Genomic DNA, 25,409 nt, shown 5'->3' with positions numbered 1-25,409 from the left:
CTAAGTAGCAAGCGGCGCACTCCGGGCACTCTATCGCAAACAAACAAGCATACAATAAGTACTCATCTAATGCACAGGTAAAACTCAAATAAGATATCTAACCAGAAAGTTCAACTTAAGAACTCCGGTTTGCAAAAAGAATCAAATCAAACGAAGCAACGAAAGTAAAACGGCGAAAGAAACAAGCTTCGTTTACTAATCTGGACCTAAGTCAAATTTTACAGTAGCAAAAACTTGTTTGAGTTGGTTAAACAGAAAGAGGGTTTCGAGACGAAACTCTAGGCGCTTGAATCGCCTGATTCCGATAAACGAGCGAAAAGTTATACTAGAACGAAAAACAGATCGGAAATCGCGATCAGAAATAATCGCGGAAAATCCGAGAAAAAGAAAAACGGACGAACAGGCTAAAGAATGAACGTTTTGTTAGAAATATGCCCTAGAGGCAATAATAAATTGGTTATTATTATATTTCCTTGTTCATGATAATCGTTTATTATCCATGCTAAAATTGTATTGATAAAAAACTCAGATACATGTGTGGATACATAGACAACACCATGTCCCTAGTAAGCCTCTAGTTGACTAGCTCGTTGATCAATAGATGGTTACGGTTTCCTGACCATGGACATTGGATGTCGTTGATAACGGGATCACATCATTAGGAGAATGATGTGATGGACAAGACCCAATCCTAAGCCTAGCACAAGATCGTGTAGTTCGTTTGCTAAGAGCTTTTCTAATGTCAAGTATCATTTCCTTAGACCATGAGATTGTGCAACTCCCGGATACCGTAGGAATGCTTTAGGTGTACCAAACGTCACAACGTAACTGGGTGGCTATAAAGGTACACTACAGGTATCTCCGAAAGTGTCTGTTGGGTTGGCGCGAATCGAGACTGGGATTTGTCACTCCGTGTAAACGGAGAGGTATCTCTGGGCCCACTCGGTAGGACATCATCATAATGTGCACAATGTGACCAAGGAGATGATCACGGGATGATGTGTTACGGAACGAGTAAAGAGACTTGCCGGTAACGAGATTGAACAAGGTATCGGGATACCGACGATTGAATCTCGGGCAAGTAACATACCAATTGACAAAGGGAATTTTATACGGGATTGATTGAATCCCCGACATCGTGGTTCATCCGATGAAATCATCGTGGAACATGTGGGAGCCAACATGGGTATTCAGATCCCGCTGTTGGTTATTGGCCGGAGAACGTCTCGGTCATGTCTGCATGGTTCCCGAACCCGTAGGGTCTACACACTTAAGGTTCGATGACGCTAGGGTTATAGGGAATAGATATACGTGGTTACCGAATGTTGATTGGAGTCCCTGATGAGATCCCGGACGTCACGAGGAGTTTCGGAATGGTCCGGAGGTAAAGATTTATATATGGGAAGTCTTGTTTTGGTCACCGGAAAAGTTTCGGGTGCTATCGGTAACGTACCGGGACCACCGGGAGGGTCCCGGGGGTCCACCAGGTGGGGCCACCGGCCCCAGAGGGCTGCGTGGGCCAAGTGTGGGAGGGGACCACCCCCAGGTGAGCTGGTGCGCCCCCCCACCAAGGCCCAAGGCGAAGAGAGAAGGGAAAAGGGGAAACCCTAGGCTCAGATGGGCCTAAGGCCCACCTAGTGGTGTGCCCCCCCTCTCTCCCCCCTTAGCCGCCCCTCCAAGTCCCATCTAGGGCTGGCCGCCACCCCTAGAGGTGGAAACCTAGGTGGGGGCGCAGCCCCTTCCTTTCCCCTATATATAGTGGGGGTTTGGGGCTGCCATACACACGAGAACATCTCCCTCATGTCGCAACCCTACCCCTCTCCCTCCTCGTCTCTTGCGGTGCTTGGCGAAGCCCTGCTGGAGTGCCACGCTCCTCCACCACCACCACGCCGTTGTGCTGCTGCTGGACGGAGTCTTCCCCAACCTCTCCCTCTCTCCTTGCTGGATCAAGGCGTGGGAGACGTCACCGGGCTGCACGTGTGTTGAACGCGGAGGTGCCGTGGTTCGGCGCTTAGATCGGAATCAACCGCGATCTGAATCGCTACGAGTACGACTCCTTCATCCGCGTTTTTGCAACGCTTCCGCATCGCGATCTTCAAGGGTATGAAGATGCACTCTCCTTCCCCTCGGTGCTAGATTACTCCATAGATTGATCTTGGTGATGCGTAGAAAATTTTGAATTTCTGCTACGTTCCCCAACAGTGGTATCAGAGCTAGGTCTATGCGTAGTTTCTATGCACGAGTAGAACACAAAGTAGTTGTGGGCGTCGATTTTGGTCAATTTACTTGCCGTTACTAGTCTTATCTTGATTCGGCGGCATCGTGGGATGAAGCGGCCCGGACCGACCTTACACGTACACTTACGTGAGACAGGTTCCACCGACTGACATGCACTAGTTGCATAAGGTGGCTAGCGGGTGTCTGTCTCTCCCACTTTAGTCGGATCGGATTCGATGAAAAGGGTCCTTATGAAGGGTAAATAGAAATTGGCATATCACGTTGTGGTTTTTGCGTAGGTAAGAAACGTTCTTGCTAGAAACCCATAGCAGCCACGTAAAACATGCAACAACAATTAGAGGACGTCTAACTTGTTTTTGCAGGGTATGCTGTGTGATGTGATATGGCCAAAAGGATGTGATGAATGATATATGTGATGTATGAGATTGATCATGTTCTTGTAATAGGAATCACGACTTGCATGTCGATGAGTATGACAACCGGCAGGAGCCATAGGAGTTGTCTTAATTTATTGTATGACCTGCGTGTCATTGAAAAACGCCATGTAATTACTTTACTTTATTGCTAACCGTTAGCCATAGTAGTAGAAGTAATAGTTGGCGAGACAACTTCATGAAGACACGATGATGGAGATCATGGTGTCATGCCGGTGACGAAGGTGATCATGCCGCGCCTCGAAGATGGAGATCAAAGGCGCAAGATGATATTGGCCATATCATGTCACTTTATGATTTGCATGTGATGTTTGTCATGTTTACATCTTATTTGCTTAGAACGACGGTAGCATAAATAAGATGATCCCTCACTAAAATTTCAAGAGATGTGTTCCCCCTAACTGTGCACCGTTGCGAAGGTTCGTTGTTTCGAAGCACCACGTGATGATCGGGTGTGATAGATTCTAACGTTCGAATACAACGGGTGTTGACGAGCCTAGCATGTACAAACATGGCCTCGGAACACATGCGAAACACTTAGGTTGACTTGACGAGCCTGGCATGTACAGACATGGCCTCGGAACACAAGAGATCGAAAGGTCGAACATGAGTCGTATAGTAGATGCGATCAACATGGAGATGTTCACCGATGATGACTAGTCCGTCTCACGTGATGATCGGACACGGCCTAGTTTGACTCGGATCATGTATCATTTAGATGACTAGAGGGATGTCTATCTGAGTGGGAGTTCATTAAATAATTAGATGAACTTAATTATCATGAACATAGTCAAAAGGTCTTTGCAAATTATGTCATAGCTTACGCTTTAGTTCTACTGTTTAAGATATGTTCCTAGAGAAAATTTAGTTGAAAGTTGATAGTAGCAATTATGCGGACTGGGTCCGTGAACTGAGGATTGTCCTCATTGTTGCACAGAAGGCTTATGTCCTTAATGCACCGCTCGGTGTGCTGAACCTCAGCGTCGTCTGTAGATGTTGCGAGACATCTGGCATACACGTTTTGATGACTACATGATAGTTCAGTGCGTAATGCTAACGGTTTAGAATTGTGGCACCAAAGACGTTTTTGAAATGTCACAGAACATATGAGATGTTCCGAAGACTGAAATTGGGATTTCAGACTAGTGCCCACGTCAAGAGGTATGAGACCCCTGACAAGTTTCTTAAGCCTGCAAACTAAGGGAGAAAAGCTCAATCGTTGAGCATGTGCTCAGATTGTCTGAGTACCAAAATCGCTTGAATCGAGTGGGAGTTAATCTTCCAAATGAGATAGTGATGGTTCTCCATAGTCACTGCCACCAAGCTATTAGAGCTTCGTGATGAACTATAACATATCAGGGATAGATATGGTGATCCTTGAGCTATTCGCGATGTTTGACACCGTAAAAGTAGAAATCAAATAGGAGCATCAATTGTTGATGGTTAGTAAAACCACTAGTTTCAAGAAGGGCAAGGGCAAAAAGGTATACTTCATGAAACGGCAAATCATTTGCTGCTCTAGTGAAGAATCCCAAGGTTGAACCCAAACCCGAGACTAAGTGCTTCTGTAATGAGGGAAACGGTCACTGAAGCAGAACTGCCCTAGATACTTGGTAGATGAGAAGGCAGGCAAGGTCGACAGAAGTATATTGGATATACATTATATGAATGTGTACTTTACTAGTACTCCTAGTAGCACCAGGGTGTTAGATACCGGTTCGGTTGCTAAGTGTTAGTAACTCGAAATAATAGCTGCAGAATAAACGGAGACTAGCTAAAGGTGAGATGACGATATGTGTTGGAAGTGTTTCCAAGGTTGATGTGATCAAGCATCGCATGCTCCCTCTACCATCGAGATTGGTGTTAAACCTAAATAATTGTTATTTGGTGTTTGCGTTGAGCATAAACATGATTGGGTTATGTTTATCGCAATACGGTTATTCATTTAAGGAGAATAATGATTACTCTGTTTATTTGAATAATACCTTCAATGGTCTTGCACCTAAAATGAATCTCGATCGCAGTGATACACATGTTCGTGCCAAAAAGATATAAAATAGTAATGATAGTACCACATACTTGTGGCACTGCCATTTGAGTCATATTGGTATAGAACGCATGAAGAAGCTCCATGTAGATGGATCTTTGGACTCACTCGTTTTGAAAAGATTGAGACATGCGAACCATGTCTAGTGGTATATATGCACGAAGAAACTCCATGCAGATGGATCGTTTGGACTCACTTGATTTTGAATCACTTGAGACATGCAAATCATACCACATGGGCAAGATGACTGAAAGGCCTCGTTTTCAGTAAGATGGAACAAGAGAGCAACTTGTTGGAAGTAATACATTTGATGTGTGCAGTCCAATGAGTGTTGAGGCACGCAGTGGATATCGTTATGTTCTTACTTCACAAATGATTTGAGTAGATGTTGAGTGTATTTACTTGATGAAACACAAGTCTGAATTATTGAAAGGTTCAAGTAATTTCAGAGTGAAGTTGAAGATCGTCATGACAAGAGGATAAAATGTCTATGATATGATCATAGAGATATCTGAGTTACGAGTTTGGCACACAATTAAGACATTGTGGAAAGTGTTTCACAATTAATACCGCCTGGAACACCACAGTGTGATGGTGTGTCCGAACATCATAACTGCACCCTATTGGATATGGTGCATACCATGATGTCTCTTATCGAATTACCACTATCGTTTATGGGTTAGGCATTAGAGACAACCGCATTCACTTTAAAAGGGGCACCACGCAATTCCGTTGAGACGACACCGTTTAGAGAAACCTAAGTTGTCGTTTCTTAAAAGTTTGGGGCTGCGATGCTTATGTGAAAAAGTTTCCGGCTGATAAGCTCGAACCCAAAGCGAATAAACGCATCTTCATAGAATACCCAAAACAGTTGGGTATACCTCCTATTTCAGATCTGGAAGCAAAAGTAATTGCTTCTAGAAACGGGTCCTTTCTCGAGGAAAAGTTTCTCTCGAAAGAATTGAGTGGGAGGATGGTGGAGACTTGATGAGGTTATTGAACCATGACTTCAACTAGTGTGTAGCAGGGCACAGGAAGTTGTTCCTGTGGCACCTACACCAATTGAAGTGCAAGCTTATGATAGTGATCATGAAACTTCGATCAAGTCACTACCAAACCACATAGGTCGACAAGGATGCGTACTACTTCAGAGTGGTACGTAATCCTGCCTTGGAAGTCATGTTGGTAGACAACAATGAACCTACGAGCTATGGAGAAGCGATGGTGGGCCCGGATTCCGACGAATGGCTCGAGGCCATAAAATCCGAGAGAGGATCCATGTATAAAAACAAAGTATAGACTTTGAAAGAACTACTTGATGGTCGTAAGGCTGTTGGGTACAGATGGATTTTAAAAGGAAGACAGACAATGATGGTAAGTGTCACCACTAAGAAAGCTCGGCTTGTCGTTAAGATGTTTTTCGACAAGTTCAAGGAGTTGACTACGATGAGATTTTCTCACTCGTAGCAATGCTAAGAGTCTGTTGGAATTATATTAGCAGTTACTGCATTATTTATGAAATCTTGCAGATAGGATGTCAAAACATTGTTTCCTCGACGATTTTCTTGAGGAAAGGTTGTATGTGATACAACCAGAAGGTTTTGTCAATCCTGAAAGATGCTAACAAGTATGCAAAGCTCCAGCAATCCTTCTAAGGACTGGAGTAAGCATCTCGGAGTTGGAATATACGCTTTGATGAGATGATCAAAGATTTTGGGTTTATACAAAGTTTATGAGAAACTTATATTTCCAAAGAAGTGAGTGGGAGCACTATTGAATTTTTGATGAGTATATGTTGTTGACATATTTCCAAAGTTTATGAGAATTTTTGATGAGCATACAGGGTTATTTGAAAAGTGTTTTTCAATGGAAAACCTGGATTAAGCTACTTGAACATTGAGCATCAAGATCTATAAGGATGGATCTAAAATGCTTAATAGTACTTTCAAATGAATACGTACCGTGACAAGATTTTGAAGGAGTTCAAAATAGATCAGCAAAGAAGGAGTTCTTGGCTGTGTTACAAGGTGTGAGTATTGAGTAAGACTCAAGACCTGACCACGGCAGAAGAGAGAGAAAGGACGAAGGTCGTCCCCTATGCTTAAGACGTAGGATCTTCAGTATGCTATGCTGTGTACCGCACCTGAAGTGTGCCTTGCCATGAGTTAGTCAAGGGGTACAATAGTGATCCGGGAATGGATCACATGACAGCGGTCGAACTTATCCTTAGTATCTAGTGGACTAAGGAAATTTTCTCGATTATGGAGGTGGAAAAGGAGTTCGTCGTAAAGGGTTACGTCAATGCAAACTTTGACACTAATCCGGATGACTCTGAGTAGTAAACCGGGTTCGTATAGTAGAGCAGTTATTTGGAATAGCTCCAAGTAGCGCGTGGTAGCTGCATCTACAAGATGACATAGATATTCGTAAAGCACACACGGATCTGAAAGGTTCAGACCCATTGACTAATAACCTCTCTCACAAGCGAGATATGAACAAACCCCATGGGTGTTGGATTCATTACAATCACATGGTGATGTGAACTAGATTATTGACTCTAGTAAACTCTTGGGTATTAATCACATGGCGATGTGAACTAGATTATTGACTCTAGTGCAAGTGGGAGACTGTTAGAAATATGCCCTAGAGGCAATAATAAATTGGTTATTATTATTATATTTCCTTGTTCATGATAATCGTTTATTATCCATGCTAAAATTGTATTGATAGGAAACTCAGATACATGTGTGGATACATAGACAACACCATGTCCCTAGTAAGCCTCTAGTTGACTAGCTCGTTGATCAATAGATGGTTACGGTTTCCTGACCATGGACATTGGATGTCGTTGATAACGGGATCACATCATTAGGAGAATGATGTGATGGACAAGACCCAATCCTAAGCCTAGCACAAGATCGTGTAGTTCATTTGCTAAGAGCTTTTCTAATGTCAAGTATCATTTCCTTAGACCATGAGATTGTGCAACTCCCGGATACCGTAGGAATGCTTTGGGTGTACCAAACGTCACAACGTAACTGGGTGGCTATAAAGGTACACTACAGGTATCTCCGAAAGTGTCTGTTGGGTTGGCGCGAATCGAGACTGGGATTTGTCACTCCGTGTAAACGGAGAGGTATCTCTGGGCCCACTCGGTAGGACATCATCATAATGTGCACAATGTGACCAAGGAGATGATCACGGGATGATGTGTTACGGAACGAGTAAAGAGACTTGCCGGTAACGAGATTGAACAAGGTATCGGGATACCGACGATCGAATCTCCGGCAAGTAACATACCGATTGACAAAGGGAATTGTATACGGGATTGATTGAATCCCCGACATCGTGGTTCATCCGATGAAATCATCGTGGAACATGTGGGAGCCAACATGGGTATCCAGATCCCGCTGTTGGTTATTGGCCGGAGAACGTCTCGGTCATGTCTGCATGGTTCCCGAACCCGTAGGGTCTACACACTTAAGGTTCGATGACGCTAGGGTTATAGGGAATAGATATACGTGGTTACCGAATGTTTTTTGGAGTCCCTGATGAGATCCCGGACGTCACGAGGAGTTCCGGAATGGTCCGGGGGTAAAGATTTATATATGGGAAGTCCTGTTTTCGTCACCGGAAAAGTTTCGGGTGCTATCGGTAATGTACCGGGACCACCGGGAGGGTCCCGGGGGTCCACCAGGTGGGGCCACCGGCCCCAGAGGGCTGCGTGGGCCAAGTGTGGGAGGGGACCAGCCCCAGGTGAGCTGGTGCGCCCCCCCCACCAAGGCCCAAGGTGAAGAGAGAAGGGAAAAGGGGAAACCCTAGGCTCAGATGGGCCTAAGGCCCACCTAGTGGTGCGCCCCCCCTCTCTCCCCCCTTGGCCGCCCCTCCAAGTCCCATCTAGGGCTGGCCGCCACCCCTAGAGGTGGAAACCTAGGTGGGGTCGCAGCCCCTCCCTTTCCCCTATATATAGTGGGGGTTTGGGGCTGCCATACACACGAGAACATCTCCCTCATATCGCAGCCCTACCCCTCTCCCTCCTCGTCTCTTGCGGTGCTTGGCGAAGCCCTGCTGGAGTGCCACGCTCCTCCACCACCACCATGCCGTTGTGCTGCTGCTGGACGGAGTCTTCCCCAACCTCTCCCTCTTTCCTTGCTGGATCAAGGCGTGGGAGACGTCACCGGGCTGCACGTGTGTTGAACACGGAGGCGCCGTGGTTCGGCGCTTAGATCGGAATCAACCGCGTTCTGAATCGCTACGAGTACGACTCCTTCATCCGCGTTCTTGCAACGCTTCCGCATCGCGATCTTCAAGGGTATGAAGATGCACTCTCCTTCCCCTCGGTGCTAGATTACTCCATAGATTGATCTTGGTGATGCGTAGAAAATTTTGAATTTCTGCTACGTTCCCCAACACGTTTGCTGCCTGCGAAAAAAATGAAAATCGTTCGTTAAAATGAACGTACGGACGAACGTCTGCTAAATAAACGAAACCGAAAAAAAACAGATCTAGGTTTTTTTAACAAAACCGAACGAAAAACCGTACGGTTCTCTCGAGGAAAACCGCCGGCGGCGGGGGCGGCGGCTACCTCCGGCGTGGGGTAGCGGGGTCCGGCGGGTGGGGCGGCGGGGTCCGGCGGGACGGGGCGGCGGCGTCCGGCGGGTCGGCGGTGGGGTCCGGCGGGACGGGGCGGCGGCGTCCGGCGGGTCGACTGCGGCGGCTCCGGCGTCGGGCGGCGGGACGGCGGGCGGCGGCGGCTCGGCGACGGCGGCGGCGGCGGTTAGGGTTAGGGTTGGCGCGGGGCTCGGGTGGGCTGACGGGCTCGGGGCGGCGCCTTATAAAGGCCTGGCCGGGCGGAGTCCTGGACGAATACGGCCCAAGGTCGGTTCGCGTTTTTTTTAATAATTTCGCGTAGAAAAACAAATAAAAGAAATACTAAACGGACTCCAAAAATCCTGAAACAAATTTTCCCCGACTTCTAAAATCAAGCCGGACAAGATGAACATTTATTTGGGGCCTAAATGCAATTTTGAAAAATGCGTATTTTTCCTAATTCAAATAATAATCAAATAAAATCCAAATAAAATCAAATATTTGTTTTTTTAATATTTTTCCTCCAATATTTCATTATTTGTGGAGAAGTCATTTTATCCCCTCTCATATATTTTGATATGAAATATTTTCGGAGAGAAAAATAATTAAAACAAATGATCCTATTTTCATAATTTGAGAAAACCCAAAATATGAAAATAACGAAATCCCCAACTCTCTCCGTGGGTCCTCGAGTTGCGTAGAATTTCTAGGATCGCAAAACAAAATGCAATAAAATATGTTATGCATAATGATGTAATGTATAACATTCCAAATTGAAAATTTGGGATGTTACAAAAATCCTCCCCGCCGCCATTACGAAGTGGTATATTTGGTATTGCTTCCGCTTCAGGGGGAATAAAAAAATCCCGAATCAAGTCCCTCTTCCATGTCCAGTTCTCTTCATCTATAAGTTCACTCACACAGGACAGAGTAGTGTCCCCCGGTATGACTGTCGGTTGAAGAGTTGACAATCCCGGAATCCATTTGTCTTCCCATATGGAGATGGTAGAACCCGTCCCCACACGCTTCACAAGTCCTTCCTGGAGAGCTTCACGGCCAGCAACAATGGCCCACCATACAGCCAACGACGAGCGTGGCACCACAGCATCCATGAACTCTCCATCAGGAAAATAGCGACCCTTCATAACGCGGCTGCACAGGGATCCCGGATTTGTAATGAACCTCCACCCATGCTTCCCAAGTAATGCCAAGTTAAACAATGGTAGATCTCGGAAACCCATACCACCGTTAACCTTTGGGGATGCGAGACTGTCCCATGATATCCAGTGCAAAGATCGTCTATCAAGGGAACCGCTCCACCAGAATTTTGCCATGCAAGATGTCAACTTTTTGCATACCTTCTTAGTCAATAGGAAGTAGCTCATACTAAAAGTAGGAATGGCCTGGATCACTGATTTTATAAGAATCTCTCTGCCCGCACAAGCTAGCAGCTGTTCCGCCCATCCATTCATTTTGCTACGTGAGCTCTCCCTGATATGATCAAACGTACCACTAGTGATCCTCCCGACCGCGGTCGGGAGACCCAAGTATCTGTCACTGAAAGCTTCCACCAAAACGCCAAGAATTTGTTTGAGAGCTTCTCTTCTACTAGCAGGTGTATTAGGAGAAAAGAACACAGCACTCTTCTCGCGATTGACTGACTGCCCCGAGCAGGAAGCATAGATGAGTAAAATTCTATTCAGTCTATCCGCACTTTCTGTTGTTGCGCTGATAAAGACTAAGCAATCATCGGCGAACAAAAGATGGTTGACCCATGGAGCTCTGTACGACACGCGTATACCTCTGTCAATGTGGCCTCCTCCATAAAACTTTAGTAAAGATGTCAGCCCTTCCGCACAAAGCAGGAACAAGAAGGGTGAGACTGGGTCCCCTGCTGAAATCCCCTTGAGGGGGTGAAAAAAGGCATCAACTCGCCATTAACACGAACGGTGTATCTCACCCATGAGACACACTTCATAATCAACCTCACAAAAGTTGCACTGAAGCCAAGTTTCAACATGATTGCTTCCGAATAATGCCACTCCATTCGATCGTAGGCCTTCATCATGTCTAACTTAACTGCACACGAATATTTTTTCCCCTTCTTTCTTCTCCTCATCGTATGTACGCTTTCAAAAGCCACAAGTACGTTATCCGTGATTAGGCGACCGGGAACAAACGCACTCTGTTCCTCCCCCACAACTATATCCATCAAAAGCTTGAGACGATTGGTGATCATCTTCGAAGCAATTTTATAGGGAACCGGACACAAGGATATAGGACGGTATTATGAGATAGACTGGGGGTTCCGTACCTTGGGTATAAGAGTAATTGACGTATTGTTAAATCCCGACGGAATCTCCCCTCCATTAACAAAGTCCAGAATAGCTGGCACCAGATCATCTTTAATAACTTCCCAATGCCTCTGGAAAAAAACCCACAGTGAATCCATCCACACCCGGCGCTTTGGACGGTGACATCTGAAACAATGTCGTCTTCACTTCATCAGCCTCGAAGGGTTTATCCAGGGAGGTGTTCATCTCCATAGACACCCGTTCAGGAACATATTGCAGCAGTTCATCCATCTCATGGAAGCCTTGAGTCGTAAATAATGCTTGATAGAACGACTGAATCTCGGTTTTATCTTCCTCTTCAGTAGCACACATTGTGCCGTCAGCTCTCTGAAGGTTAGAAATTCTGTTCATACGTTTCCTCTGGGCTGCTTGAGCCTGGTAGTATTTTGTGTTCCGATCACCCTGTCGCAGCCACGGCACCCTCGATCTCTGTCTCATCCATACTTCCTCCTGCCGGAGTGCCTCCCGCAGTTTAACCACCGTTACTTTCTCCTCCTCGGTGGGCCCTCTCCCAACCGACTGTTTTCGGAGTATTTCAAGTTTTTTCTGAAGTTTCCTTACTGTCTTTGCGAGGCAGCCGAACTCTTGTGCCCCCCAAGACCCCAGCTCCCTCTGCATACATTGCAAAGTAGCCGATATCGATGCAAGACCCTGCCCAGTATGGTTCCGACGCCACATATCCATCACAACACTATCATAGTCAGCATGAGTCTGCCACACATTCTCATATCGAAACTGTCGTGGTCCCCCTTTATTCAATGAATCACGAGTTTCAATCAAAACAAAGCAATGGTATGATTCTACAGAACTAATATGGCGTACACGTGAATTCTCATTACGTTGTAGAAACTCAGCATTTGCTACAGCACGATCAAGGCGGGCTTTCACATTAAGACCACCTGCCTGTCTATTATCCCATGTAAAAGGTACACCAGAGAAGCCCAAGTCCTGCAAAGAGCAGTCCTCCAACACCTCCCGAAACGCACGCATCTGCCACTCCGGCCTAGCAGCGCGACTGAAGTGCTCGGTGCCGTACGCCGTCTCGTTAAAACCGCCGACACACAACCATGCCTGATGTTGAATAGCATGCAGTGTGCGTAAACACCTCCAACTGTGATGCCTTTCCTCACTTCTTGGGGCTCCATAGAACCCGGTAAATCTCCATGCCGGAGCAGTACCATCAGCTTTCCGGACCATAACATCTATATGACTAGAACTGAAGTTTTTTAGTTCAATCGTTACATCCTTGGACCAAAACAATCCAATTCCACCACTGAGACCAGTACTATCAACCGCGAAACATCCCGCAAACCCAAGTGAATGCTTTAGATTCTCCACCCTTGTCGCCCTAATCTTTGTCTCCATAACAAAAACCAGGGAAGGCCCTTCTTGCTTCACAATCTTGCGAAGCTCTCGAACTGCCTCGGGGTTCCCAAGCCCCCGGCAGTTCCAGCTTAGATAATTCATTGGCCCCGGCAAGGCTGACTAGCAGCCGCTGCCGAGTCTTCAGATGTTGGAGGCGTTGGTTTCTTTTTCTTTGCATCAGGTTCTACCGAAGCTTCGCCCCGACCTTCAGTTCCTTCTGAATTATCCTGCCCTTTGCATTGAACAAAACCATATCCATTGGCGCTGCTGCTGTTTTGTCAGTTTGTTCCTTACCAGAATTTGCCAAAGCAAAACTCTCCACCCTACGGTAGACTTGATTCTGCTGGGGGCCTCCCTTATGCTTATTGAAGTTCTCTCGATTCTTCCTGGGGGAGGTAACCTCAGCTGATCCACTTGCCTTATTCTTTTGGGCAGCCGCATCAGTCCTACTATTGTTAGAGCTCTGATGGTCCTTTGATGAGCTATCCCCTGAGCCACTAGGTTTGCTATCCTCCGGTGCTCGCAGACTCGTGTTGAACGGCAAATCTCCTTTCTCATCTCGGGTACCAGGTGTAGGACAAACCATATCAGCGTGGCCAAGACGACCACACGAGAAACAGAAATTTGGCACATGTTCATACTACACATCGTACCAATCTCTACTCTTTCTCTTTGCAGAATCAATCAAGATCCAACGTCGCAGGGGTTTTGATACATCAATAGTCACATGTGCTCTGAGAAACCCCCCAACAGGATCAAACTGTACTGACGCCAAAGTATTGTCAATTTGCTTGGCCACCGCCAGTCCCCTGACTTCGTTCTGCATGTTGAAGGGACGGTTTAGAACCCTAACCCACAATTGAAGCTTGTCGAAACTGAGCCCCGACGGACGCATGCTGTCATCGAAATCAGTTAGAATCACTACGTGCCTACTGACGTGCCACGGAGATCCTTCACGCACACGATCGTGATCGCGGCGATTTTCAAACTCCGCCACGAAAATATTCTCTCCTGCTGGCCTGAAGAACAAACCCCTAGGGTTTCCCCAAGCCGGCCTCAATGCGTTTGCGATCGTCTGGATGTGGAATACTTTGCGGTGCAGAATTTTCCCAGCAATCGCCCACTTCTGTTGCGGTCCTTCCTCAAGATCGTCCACTACCAGGGGGCTGGCTTCCTCCTCTGTGAGATCCAATCTACCCATGGCTTCTTCCATCTGAGCCCTCGCCGACCTGTCCGGCGCAGCCCCTTGCTTCCCCTTGCTGGGATCCGAGGACGAGGCCATCCTCAACCCTAGGAGTGTTGCGACCCGCCGGCGAGATGACAGCGGCCGCCTCCGTCTCCACCGAAACCCTAGCCGCCCGTAACGAGGGCTCCTAGTTTTCCGGGGAAAAACCCTTGAGGCAACCCTGGTTCAAGCCAACGACGATTGACAAGCTGGAAAGACAGGGCGCGGTATGCAACAAATACGTACGTGAACGCCCATGCATTCAATCATGCATGCATTGATCCAAAAGAAAAATCGTGCATGAACAACGCTGCCGGTAGTAGTGTGCGCCAGGCGCAGCGCGCGTGGGTGATTAAACTGGATAGGCAGCGGTACGTATTTGCATGGCATTCGGGCCGTGGCCCTATGAGTACGACCCGAACCCATATCGATACCTTTTTCTTTTTGATTGATTGATGGAAGGAAAAACAGAAATCAGTACGACGAGATACCCCATGATTGGAACACTCTATGCATATGATAATCAAATTGCCGCAACGATTGTGGTATAATGTTATGCTACAGAAAAATTGTATCAGAAAACATTATGTGCTGAAACACTCAATCAGTTTTGAAGAATAAAAAAATCAAGCCACGGAAAGGTAATTGTCCTAGCAAAAGTTAAGGGCCTCTTTGGTTTATAGGAACAATGAATGAATATTTTCTTTTGATGACATGGTTCATACGGTTAGTTCGGAAGAGTGTAACAAATGAAAAATTGATGAAAATTTCCTCTCATCTCAGTTTTGAAGAAAGAAGAATTTACAATCCACTTAGGACCCTTTTCTAGAATTCATACACACAAAATACGAGATGTGACCTTTAGTGACACAGTAACATCCTTTTTTTTCTTTTAGACGACACAACATCCTAATTATAGTTTTTTTCATGTGATTTGACTGTGTTTATCATGATTCATGTGTATCTTCCTATTCCTATGAACCAAACACACACGGTTGCAAAATTCCCATGTGTTCAATACTCTGCTTTACACACCTGTTTAGGACCCAACACCCGAACATTCATAGCAAATCCGTGCTCAGTGTATTTTTTGCCAGAAAATTGCCTTATGAGTCAACTAAACTTATCATCCTCACGTCACTAAAATTGTCATACAACAAACGATCGATTTGCCATGGTCAAATCCCAAACGTTTGAGATTTATCATTTTCGTTTATTTATACATATTCTTGTTTTTTCCCTTATTTCTATGTTTTCAAAATCTTGCGTACTAAAAGAGGCCCTGCAACCAGACTGCACATGTAGAACATCAGATGTACGTAAGACACAGAGGATCTCAGAGAGAAAGGAGGGCTGGTTCGGGAGACGGGAGCAGGCAAGTTGCGACCCAGCCCGAGGCATGGGCTTTTTTTCCGGCTTAGCAAGCATTCCTCCCTCACAGCACCGCAGTACTTACGTGTGCCAACTCAAGGACTAAAAAAAAAACGTGTGCCGACTCAAAAAAAAAATGGCACTTACGTGTGCTATAGCAATCCGTTAGAAGTTAGTGTTGAATATTAGTATTTTATTTATCGGCATATGAGTACTATTAGAAATCAGAAATACAATGATGGGATTTCAAATGTTCATTTCTTTTGCAAAGTTGAGTGGTTAACAATGCCTGTTAAGTATCCGTGGAACTTCTGGAGAGCCCAAAAAAAAAAACTGTGCAACCACCGGGAAACCAAGACCAAATATCCTAACGACCTAAAGATATTGGGGGAAACATATCAAGCTACTTTGCAAAAGAGAAAAGAAAGAAGAGGCAACAACACCTGTTCCTTTTTACAGTTTTCTTTCGGTTCTACAAGGCTGAAGAGCAGGCGGAAACCACTCCTGGGAGTAAGGTCAGCTTCGACGACGTGCCGCCGAATGTTTCAGGAGTCGCACCAACTAGCCAGCAAAGAGGATGAAGAACAGTCTTGCGGATGCACACCTCTGTTGACGAAAGCAGCTGATTGCATGGTTAGTCGCCTTGCAGACAGTAGAGCTGGCGGATGTTGCCTGTAGCTGCAAACATGAACCGATATTGTTTGCATTACTCAATGCACACAATCAGCCATACTCCATTGAGCACTGATGGAAAATACAGTAAATGTTGTGGACTACAAAAGTACAGTGCAGCGGTGTATCATTTATACCGACATAACTTGTACTGCCTCCGTTCCTAAATATAAGTCTTTACAGTTCCAATACGACCTACATACGGAGCAAAATGAGTGAATCTACACTCTAAGATAAGTCTATATACATCCGTATATAGCCTTATTGAAACTCTATTCTCTCTTATTTAATGGATGAGGCAAAGCTTCTGCCTCCGTTTCCAAAAAAAAATCTCTAACAAGGCTTATATTTAGAAACGGAGGGAGTACCCCAAGATAGATCTGGGGTAGCACCAATTGAAGAGAAGCTTGTTCAACATCGTCTGAGATGGTTTGGGCATATTCAGCGCAGGCCTCCAGAAGCTCCAGTGCATAGAGGACGGCTAAAGCGTGCGGAGAATGTCAAGAGAGGTCGGGGTAGACCGAATTTGACATGGGAGGAGTCCATAAAGAGATATCTGAAGGATTGGAGTATCACCAAGAACTAGCTATGGACAGGGGTGCATGGAAGCTTGCTATCCATGTGCCCGAACCATGAGTTGGTCGCAAGATCTTATGGGTTTCAGCTCTAGCCTACCCCAACTTGTTTGGGGTAAAGGCTTGTTGTTGTTGTTGTAGGGAGTACTATTGATTGGTTGACTGGTATTGAGATTGGAATCGCAGAAATCCTCCCAGCCAGCGTAAAAGAACTTGCATGTTTGGAGAATGGTCAAGGAATGGCTAGGCCTTGGAGCGCTTGATTTAGCTCGGTGAGCGGCGAAGCACTCAATCAAGAATTGGCGGATCAACATGACGTCTAGCGACATCATCAACTGCGAGCCAATGACCTCCCTTGCCATGCTAACCAATTGGATCATTTGAAACGAGCAAAATGCTCATGTGTTCCAAGAGAAATCTATGCCACCACCCGCCATTTTGGTAAATACTACCTCTCTTCCAATTTAAGTGACGTCCTAGCTAGCTACTCCCTCCGTCCCATAATATACGACGTTTTTTGACACTAGCTAGTGTCAAAAAACGTCTTACATTATGGGACGGAAGGAGTAACATTTTTCCAAAATACTTGACGTTTTGAGTCACTTGTCCACATTTCCCAACATGTTCTCTTACCGTGCCCCTCCTCCACTCTAATGTTGGCTGTTCGGTCACTAGCAGAAAAACGAAGGATATAAAGGAGATTCCAGCCACCTCCTTAGTCTGTCTTAAAATTCTCAAAACATCTATGTTTTGTAATGGAGGAAGTATCAAAGAAGAGGCAAAGCTTTCGGCACTTGCTGGCGTAAAGCACCTGAGTAGCATTATGCCAGGAAAGTAGTCCCCGTGTAATTTTCTTTTAACTTTTCGCAAACCTATGTTCTCTTCTCCTTAATTAATGGATGAGGCAAATCTTTTGCCTCGGTTTCAAAAAAAAAACTTAAGGCCTCTTTAAAGAATTTTCATAGGAATCCAAGAAGACATGACATTCCGGTCCTGTTTTCCTTCCAGTTGCATTCCAAGGGCATTAACGAAATAGTTAAATAAGATTGGACTGCATTCCAAATAGTTAAATAAGGTTGCATTGCATCCTATCTTATGTGGTATTTACCCCGTCACCACAATAATGAAACAGATGGAGACATGGAGATAAAGCACCAAGTGTAACTACTGACATATAAAAGGCAGAAGTGATATGTACGTGCTATGAAATAACTGAATGCACAGATGAAAAATTACCATATAGCCAATCTTTGAACTGCGAGTGAAGGGCGCTTGCTAATTCCTTTTTCCTATTTTCGTCAAGTTGCAGCTCCCGAATAGTTTTTTTAGAATCTTCCAGAACAGCTTGCTGAAGATGATATGGCATGTTTAGGAACATGTGACTTTTAGGAATACTAAACAGTAAATCTTTCCTACTTATAAAGATTGGAGTTGGTGGTGAGTTCATATGTGGGACCAACAACCTTCATCAATAAAAAATACACCCTTATCCACATGTAGAACCAACAACCTTCATCAATAAAAAATACACCCTTACCCACTTGTGGGACTAGCAAGAGTACTCGACTAGCAACCTTCCAAGATACATAAATAAAAAAATGTGCTTTTACTTATATGTGAGACCTAAAACAAATAAACAAGTATACTACTACTTTCATGTGAGACCAACACTAGCAGAATGAACAAATAAAAATTGTAAAAATGTGACTCCAACTCAAAATTATGCTCTTAAGCAGTTCGTAGCAACGCACGAGCATTGTGCTAGTAAAATATAGAGAAGTGAACAAACTGTACCCAAACAACATTAACAAATCAATACTGATTTGCATTATGGCCATGAGGCAGTGTGAATCACACTAGACAGCCTTAGCATTGAGTAAATTATAATAGAAACATCATTCTAGGGAAGTTTATCGAAGTTAATGTACCTTCTTGCTTTGCGATGCCTGATAAATTTCAGGCAATGGAAAAGGATTGCATTTTGTAGGCTCTTGTACTTCATCCTCAAACCAATTAGGAATCTGCAGACGGAAGTAGTCATGTTTAGTTGTTTTTATACAAGAGAAAATCATTGTCAAAAGACAAACAAGGCCCGAGAAGCATACTATCATGCTATAGCTAAAAGCTTACAGTGTACTTAACATACCAAAAAGTTTGTGAATAGATCAGGATCTACACAAGTAGCAGATTCGGCTTGAACATCAGAAACCCCAGCAGGATGGGACAATGAATCATGCGGATCAACGACTCCCAATACAAAAGGTTGGTCCCATTTATTGGTAGAGGGATCTACACCAACTTGTGTCAGATGCTCACCCAATCTTGGATAGTAAGTATTAAATGGAGCAATCTGTTCATACATGAATGGAGAAATTTCACAATGTCAAAATTTAAAAATTAAAGCATTACTGTTACTATACTATCGTGTCGAGAAGTTCACAACATTGACTGTCACACCTTTTCCAACTGTAACCTATGTATTCAGAGTATTCGGCAGTCATGAATGGTTACTCGTATACAATTGGCGATTAATCTTCCTTTTTCACTTAATAGTAACAGAGCAGCAGATTTTCACTCATAAATACAGTTTACGGATCTTAGTTCTAGGTGTAGTGACATACACAGTATGTACCGCACAAATGATGTATGATTCATTCATGGTGTATTATTACACATGATGACTAGACATGTCAATGAATTGTTAATAATTTACAACTGTTCATCATACGCCACTTAATTGCTACGCAGCAGCTAGTCCTGACTAACAGTTTAGAACAGAAAGAGTAGCAGAACCTCACATGTAATTTATGGTTGTCCCCCACGATAAGAGGCTGGTGATTTACTCCCAAGTAGAAGATGCACTCACGACAGTTGGCAATACAGATTCGTTTTGCAGCTGCAATAATATGCACTCTTTCACAATGCTCCACCTTTATAACCTGACAACACGAAACATTATATTCTTGAAATGTAATTGGCAGAGTTGAGGCAAAAATAGCAAAAATCGAATGACCAACAAGACACCAATTATCCATCTGCGATCATATTTCCCATTTTTCCTCTTTGCTACTTATACAGCATATCAACTCAAATAACTTCTTGAAATTTTTATCCGTGTCATAAGAATTTTCCAGCAATGGTCCACAACAATATGAACCACCCCTCTATTGCCATTATTCTCACCATCTAGTTTTTTTTCCATGGGGACGAAAAGCCAAAAATAATGAATATTCATCTATCCTCTCAGTGATAGGGTTGACTCGATCATTAGACAAAATGAAAAACGGTTCCCCAATTCCAAAACAAACAAGTGAATTTTCTGCAATGCTGCAAAAGCAGAATCCAGGTGGCTACTGTCCACCAGTGACTGAAAATACAGACACGTAACATGTAGGTCGTAGGCTGTTATGTTTCGTTGTTGCATCCAAACATATCATATATAATACTCCCTCCGTCCCAAAATTCTTGTCTTAGATTTGTCTAGATACGGATGTATCTAACACTAAAACGTAACTAGATACATCCGTATTTAGACAAAACTAAGACAAGAATTTTGGGACGGAGAGAAATGGATAAAAATGGATGTATCTAGAACTTAAATACGTCTAGATACATCCACACTAGACCACATGCAGCACAAACACCTGTGGAATTAGTTCTAATTACACAGTCCAAGACACGCTAGCTTCTATGCATGGAGCTAACGATTAGTCATATGTAGCATGCAAGGACTCAAAATATTTAAACAGATAATACTAGCTCCAACATTCTCCCCCTAATCTTGACAAGTCGGTTCACGTTTGGCATTGACATCGCACACCGACTCTTCTTTGGACAAATCACGTCACTGTTGGTGGAATCACATGAACTCTTCATGTGACGAACAGTATCATACCACCATCATTGGCATCACGCCAACTGCCTGTGTGATGCTATCGTTAGAAGGAGAGCCACTATGAGGTTCATGTCAAACAAGAACAAGACGAGTCAAGATTAGTAGGGAGAACATAGGAACTAAGATTGATCATACAAGTATTTCAAGTCCATAATCCATATGTGTTGCATGTGGCTAATGGTTATTTGCATGCACAGAACACAGTGTATACTGAAGCAGATATTATGCTATTTAGCTCTACCAAGACACAAATTGCCTCAAAGCAAATTGAATACACATTAACAGAGGGGGTGAGGAATGACCAAATGCCATGCATGCATACCTTGCCGACAGCACCAAGAACAACGGTAGTATCAGAACATCCATACACAGTAGCATACTTCACCGGTGCTAATATATAAATAACGGAATCATGGCAGTTCAAAACCTACACATACAGTTTGCAGTACGTGTTAAACAATGCTGATAATTTACACAAAACATATTTCAACACTGACAATTAGAGAGGATAGAGGGTGTTCCAAAGTGTCCAGCACAACAGGAGATTTTATATTGGTTCTTTCCAGATCAGATCAACGGCCTGCATATTTCTCGTCTGCTTTAACCTTGTATATATATCCTGACCCAAGTAATGCAACTTTGCATGATTATTCCGTTAATAATACAGACCTGGCTACATAGTACTTCTTTCCTTCTAAGAGAAAGCAATGCTTCACTGCAAATCCAGTGATCAAAAGATTCTTGACTATGGTTACAGTGGCCCCAGGAGAAAATTCAACCATGCAATCACTTATGACACTAGACACATACAAAATTTCTTGATCAACACTACATTGCATCTGGGGTGGGACAATGCGAACATGTTGGGATTAAACGTGTTAAATCTCTTCATTCCTTTCAAACATCCAACTGGGCTACCTGTTACTCCCTCCGTCCCAAAATAAGTATCTTGGAAGGAGTATTAAACAAAGCATTCTGGTACTAATACTAAAATAACTACGATTTATACCTTCACTGAATTTCCTTTGACATCAGATGCATGCTTGACAACAGAAGTTTTGGAGAAACCCTCCACAAATGTAGAATTTCTATGGAATGCGGGATTGGCAACAGTAGGTGTGCTGTTCCTTGGATGACTTGTATTGGCATCTGCCATGGTAACATCAAGATCAGACGCTATCTGCTGGCTCCCTTCCTTTGCTGTAGATTTCTCAGTATAAAACTCCAATGAAGAAACAATATTCTGCAAAATCCAATCATGGACCTGAGCAGCAGATACTGGAGCAGCCGGCATGTCTGGATCAGAATTTGCAAAAAATGTGGCTGCCTGGCTTAGGGATGTTCCTTCCGAAAAATGCACTAGAAATCCAAGGTGCTCAAAAGTCTCCATTGTTAGTACCTGCACAAAAGATGGCATAATACAGTTTATCATATCATCAGATTTTAGCAGCATAACATCAAGATCGTCTTTCATATTTCCTCCATTGAAAATAAACACTAGCTAGCCGATTATTTGTAGTCGAAAACTAAGCCCCTTTGTCAAGTTCCAACAAAGAACTACCTTCAGAATAGTGTGCTCAGATGTGAGGAAGAAAATAGATCTATTCTCAGTTTGCACATGAAAGACAAGAACTCACTTAAAGTAATATATTTAACTGAATCAACTGTGTGCTACCATTGACGCTTTTGCTTTAAATGTGTTTTATAGCATTTGTGTCTGCAGACGTTATGTCAGTGGGTTTGTTCTATCCCTTGATTCTTTTGTTTCAAATTGCTTGATACAATTTTATTGTAGACATGTTTTCCATTGGATGGTTCTAAGCCCTCTCTGGTTATAGTTAACACCTAAGGCGTTCCTCGAAAAGGAGCGGACCACGCGGAACCACCTCTCTCGCGTGCCTCTCCCCCTCAGCGCCGCGTCCCTCCCGCACCTCTCCCTCTCTCTATCTGAGCCGCCGCCGCCGCCCAAAACACCTCTCTCGCTCTCCGGCGCCGGCTGTACCTCAGTACCTCGCGTCCCAGTCGTCTATCCTCTCCCATGGCGTGCAGCAACTGCTTGGAGGCGATCTAGCAGCAGGCAGCAGGCTAGTAGCCAGCGGAGCAACATAAACAGAGAGCAGGACGCGGTTGCCTGTTCCTGTCGTCGTCGGTGGCCGCCGCGTCGTCCCGACGGACTCGTGGGTCTTCTTTTCCCCGCGCCTTGTTCCTGTCGTCGCTGCTGTTGGTGCCTGTCGCCACAACGAGCGAAGCAGAGCACGAGCAGGACAACAGCGCCTCGCCGCTATTGGTGCCTGACACCGCTCGGTTGGAGCGATTTGCCTGACTTCAGATTGATTTCCGGGAGCACCTACCCCTCAACGATACCAGTTATCCACGGAATTGGTATGCCTCTACGTTTAACACCTAACAGACTTCATAACCTATATGGAGGATTGGAGGTAAGAACTGTAAGGCTGTATTTGGCATTGTGGATCTACAGTCAATGATAATCTCGTTTGCAAAACCCATTTTGCCTATTTTAGTGTTTGTTTGACCCGATTTTGCCTAGCTTTGTGGCTAAATCTTCTATAGCAGATTATACAATCAACACAATACGGCACAGTTCAACAACAGCAAACGGAGGCCAAGTAATATTTCACTCACCTAGAAAAATAAGGTGGAGAATGAAGAATGATCAATATATAATGAATAGTAACAATTTGAGTAACTTAAAGAGAAGATGACATACCAGAGAATCATCCCCCTCCCCCTCAACAGAATCAGCCAATAGAGTGAGAATATTAGCCATATGCTTTTGCAGATAAGATAACTGGTGAATTTCTTCATCTGCTTGAGAAGGTATAAAGCGACGGCTATTACTGCGTACAAGCTGCCAAACAATAGACATACGAAGCACTAAGTGAGGATGATGTCAAAAGAAAAGATAAGCTAACTAGTTGTATTTGCAAAAGAAAAGAAATTACAAGGGTGCCGATATGGTACGACTGATATGGGCTAAGGGCAATTGGCACCCTTTCAAACGATAACGATTAACTCAAAAAGAACGTCTATTATACAAGAAAACATGTAACATAAGCCATGGTTGCTACAAAAATACAAAATATGGAACTGGAACAGATAAGAAACCCCCAAATGACAGATTTATATAGGAAAAAAAAGTGCAGGCGGCTCTCAACGCATTCCAAGATGGGATTATGGACACAAGCTTAGATGAATATCACTGCAAGATACCTCTTATTCTAAGCAGAGCCTGTGCGGAGATGTTTGGGACATGAGTTCCAAGTCCCCATTAATATGTTGACAGTTAACTAGCGCAGTAGAAAGTTCAAGGATACAATTGCTGGAGCACTGAAGGTGATGAAAGAAATGTCTGATGAAACGTGTCACCAGTTTCCTCTAGAAAACATTTGGCATGCTTTGGCAAGTCACACTAGTTTTATATGAATACAGGATGATAGTAGGCAATATGGCAGCTCATCTAGAAGTAAATTTAATACTAGGTTTCCCATGGCAGCGATATGCACCACTGGACTTAGCAATGCATGTTTGTCCAGAATAGCACGACTTCTGTGCAATCAATAATCCATCCACGCAAAAGGCAACACACAATTGTTTCGTTGCTTGATTCAATGTCCCAGTTCCATTGTTGATAATATAGGATGTAGTTTCCAAGCGGATGGCAATTGGTAAACGTCAAGTGGTTTAATCCTTTCAGCTCCCATCTACGTTGTTCTATATACTTCTATGCGAGCAGCAAAATTCTAACGGGAGCATTCGAACCAACGGAACCGCGTCCTGACCTGGATCGGAGAGAGAGCGGACAGGTAGCCGTCGAACGCTGAGGTGGATGGCCAGACGTCGGCGACGGCGGGCGAGTCCTTGTGCGGGCGCGGCACGAGGCGCTTGTACGACTGGATGTAGAGGAAGAGCAGAACGTCGCGGAGGTCGGCGCCAGCACCACCCCCGCCGGCGTCTAGCGTCGGGTCCTCCGCGGGGAGGACCGCCGCGAGTATGCCGATCGCAAGCGCCGCCTGGTCGGGCGGGATCTGCAGCGCCTCCGCGAGGGCCGCGGCGCCCACGCGCCCGTCTCCCGCGGCGGCGGCCGCGGGCGCGAGCTTCTCCTTAAGCTGGGAGAGGGTCTGCGCCAGCGTGCCCTCCGGGAAGATGAGCTTGGGGATGGGCAGGAGGCCGTGCTCGAACGCCTCGCGCCGCGGGCGGAGGAGCGGCGCGGGAGGCGCCGCCGCCGCCGGCGTCGGCTGCGGCGGGTCGAGGGGCTCGTCAACCATGGCCGCGACAGAAGCGGGGGAGGGAGGAAAGAGGAGGAGATCTGAGAGATTTGCGAGAGCGAGGCCGTGGGAGTGCGATGCGACCGTGGAGACGCTGAAATGGTTCGGTGCCTGTGCCTCCATGATGCGCCTTTTTTTCCCCATTTTTTTCCTGTGGGTAAATTGCGGGATTTTCTAATTTCGGGCATGGATCTTATAACACAGTTCGATCTGCTACTGTCCTTAACGGAAGTTTTGAAGTACGATCGATCTTGGATTTGGTATTTTTATGACACCCATGGTTATAAGGCTGGAACCGGCTCCTCTACCGTGCAGGGAGCACGGCAGGGACGCTACAGTACCCTGCCTTTGGGCATC

General features: G+C 44.9%; 1 protein-coding gene across 1 annotated transcript; it reads right to left on the bottom strand.

The window, feature by feature from the left end:
- Positions 1–15,865: 15,865 nt before the first annotated feature.
- LOC123144223 (TBCC domain-containing protein 1) lies at positions 15,866–25,190 on the bottom strand. The gene is made up of 9 exons (XM_044563298.1): positions 24,567–25,190; positions 23,495–23,635; positions 21,776–22,165; positions 21,089–21,193; positions 19,670–19,810; positions 19,018–19,221; positions 18,800–18,892; positions 18,108–18,219; positions 15,866–16,302 (listed from the first exon to the last, which is right to left on the bottom strand). The coding sequence occupies exons 1-9, from the start codon at positions 25,173–25,175 to the stop codon at positions 16,259–16,261; spliced, it is 1,839 nt and encodes a 612-aa protein (XP_044419233.1). The 5' UTR covers positions 25,176–25,190; the 3' UTR covers positions 15,866–16,258.
- Positions 25,191–25,409: the final 219 nt, after the last annotated feature.

This window comes from Triticum aestivum, chromosome 6D (genome assembly GCF_018294505.1).
Source record: "Triticum aestivum cultivar Chinese Spring chromosome 6D, IWGSC CS RefSeq v2.1, whole genome shotgun sequence".
In the NCBI taxonomy this organism is placed as follows: Eukaryota; Viridiplantae; Streptophyta; class Magnoliopsida; order Poales; family Poaceae; genus Triticum; species Triticum aestivum.
The sequence above is the reverse complement of the archived record's forward strand: the minus strand, read 5'-3'. Positions and strand labels throughout refer to the sequence as shown.

Bases quoted from the DNA above. Each gene is read 5' to 3' on its own strand.
- LOC123144223 (XM_044563298.1), bottom strand. From the start codon at position 25,175: ATGGAGGCACAGGCACCGAACCATTTCAGCGTCTCCACGGTCGCATCG. The intron at 22,166-23,494 runs GTATGTCATCTT...TCTTTTGTGCAG, and splicing joins GGGAGGGGGATGATTCTCTG to GTACTAACAATGGAGACTTT. The intron at 19,811-21,088 runs GTATGCATGCAT...TCGTGTTGTCAG, and splicing joins TTCTTGGTGCTGTCGGCAAG to GTTATAAAGGTGGAGCATTG.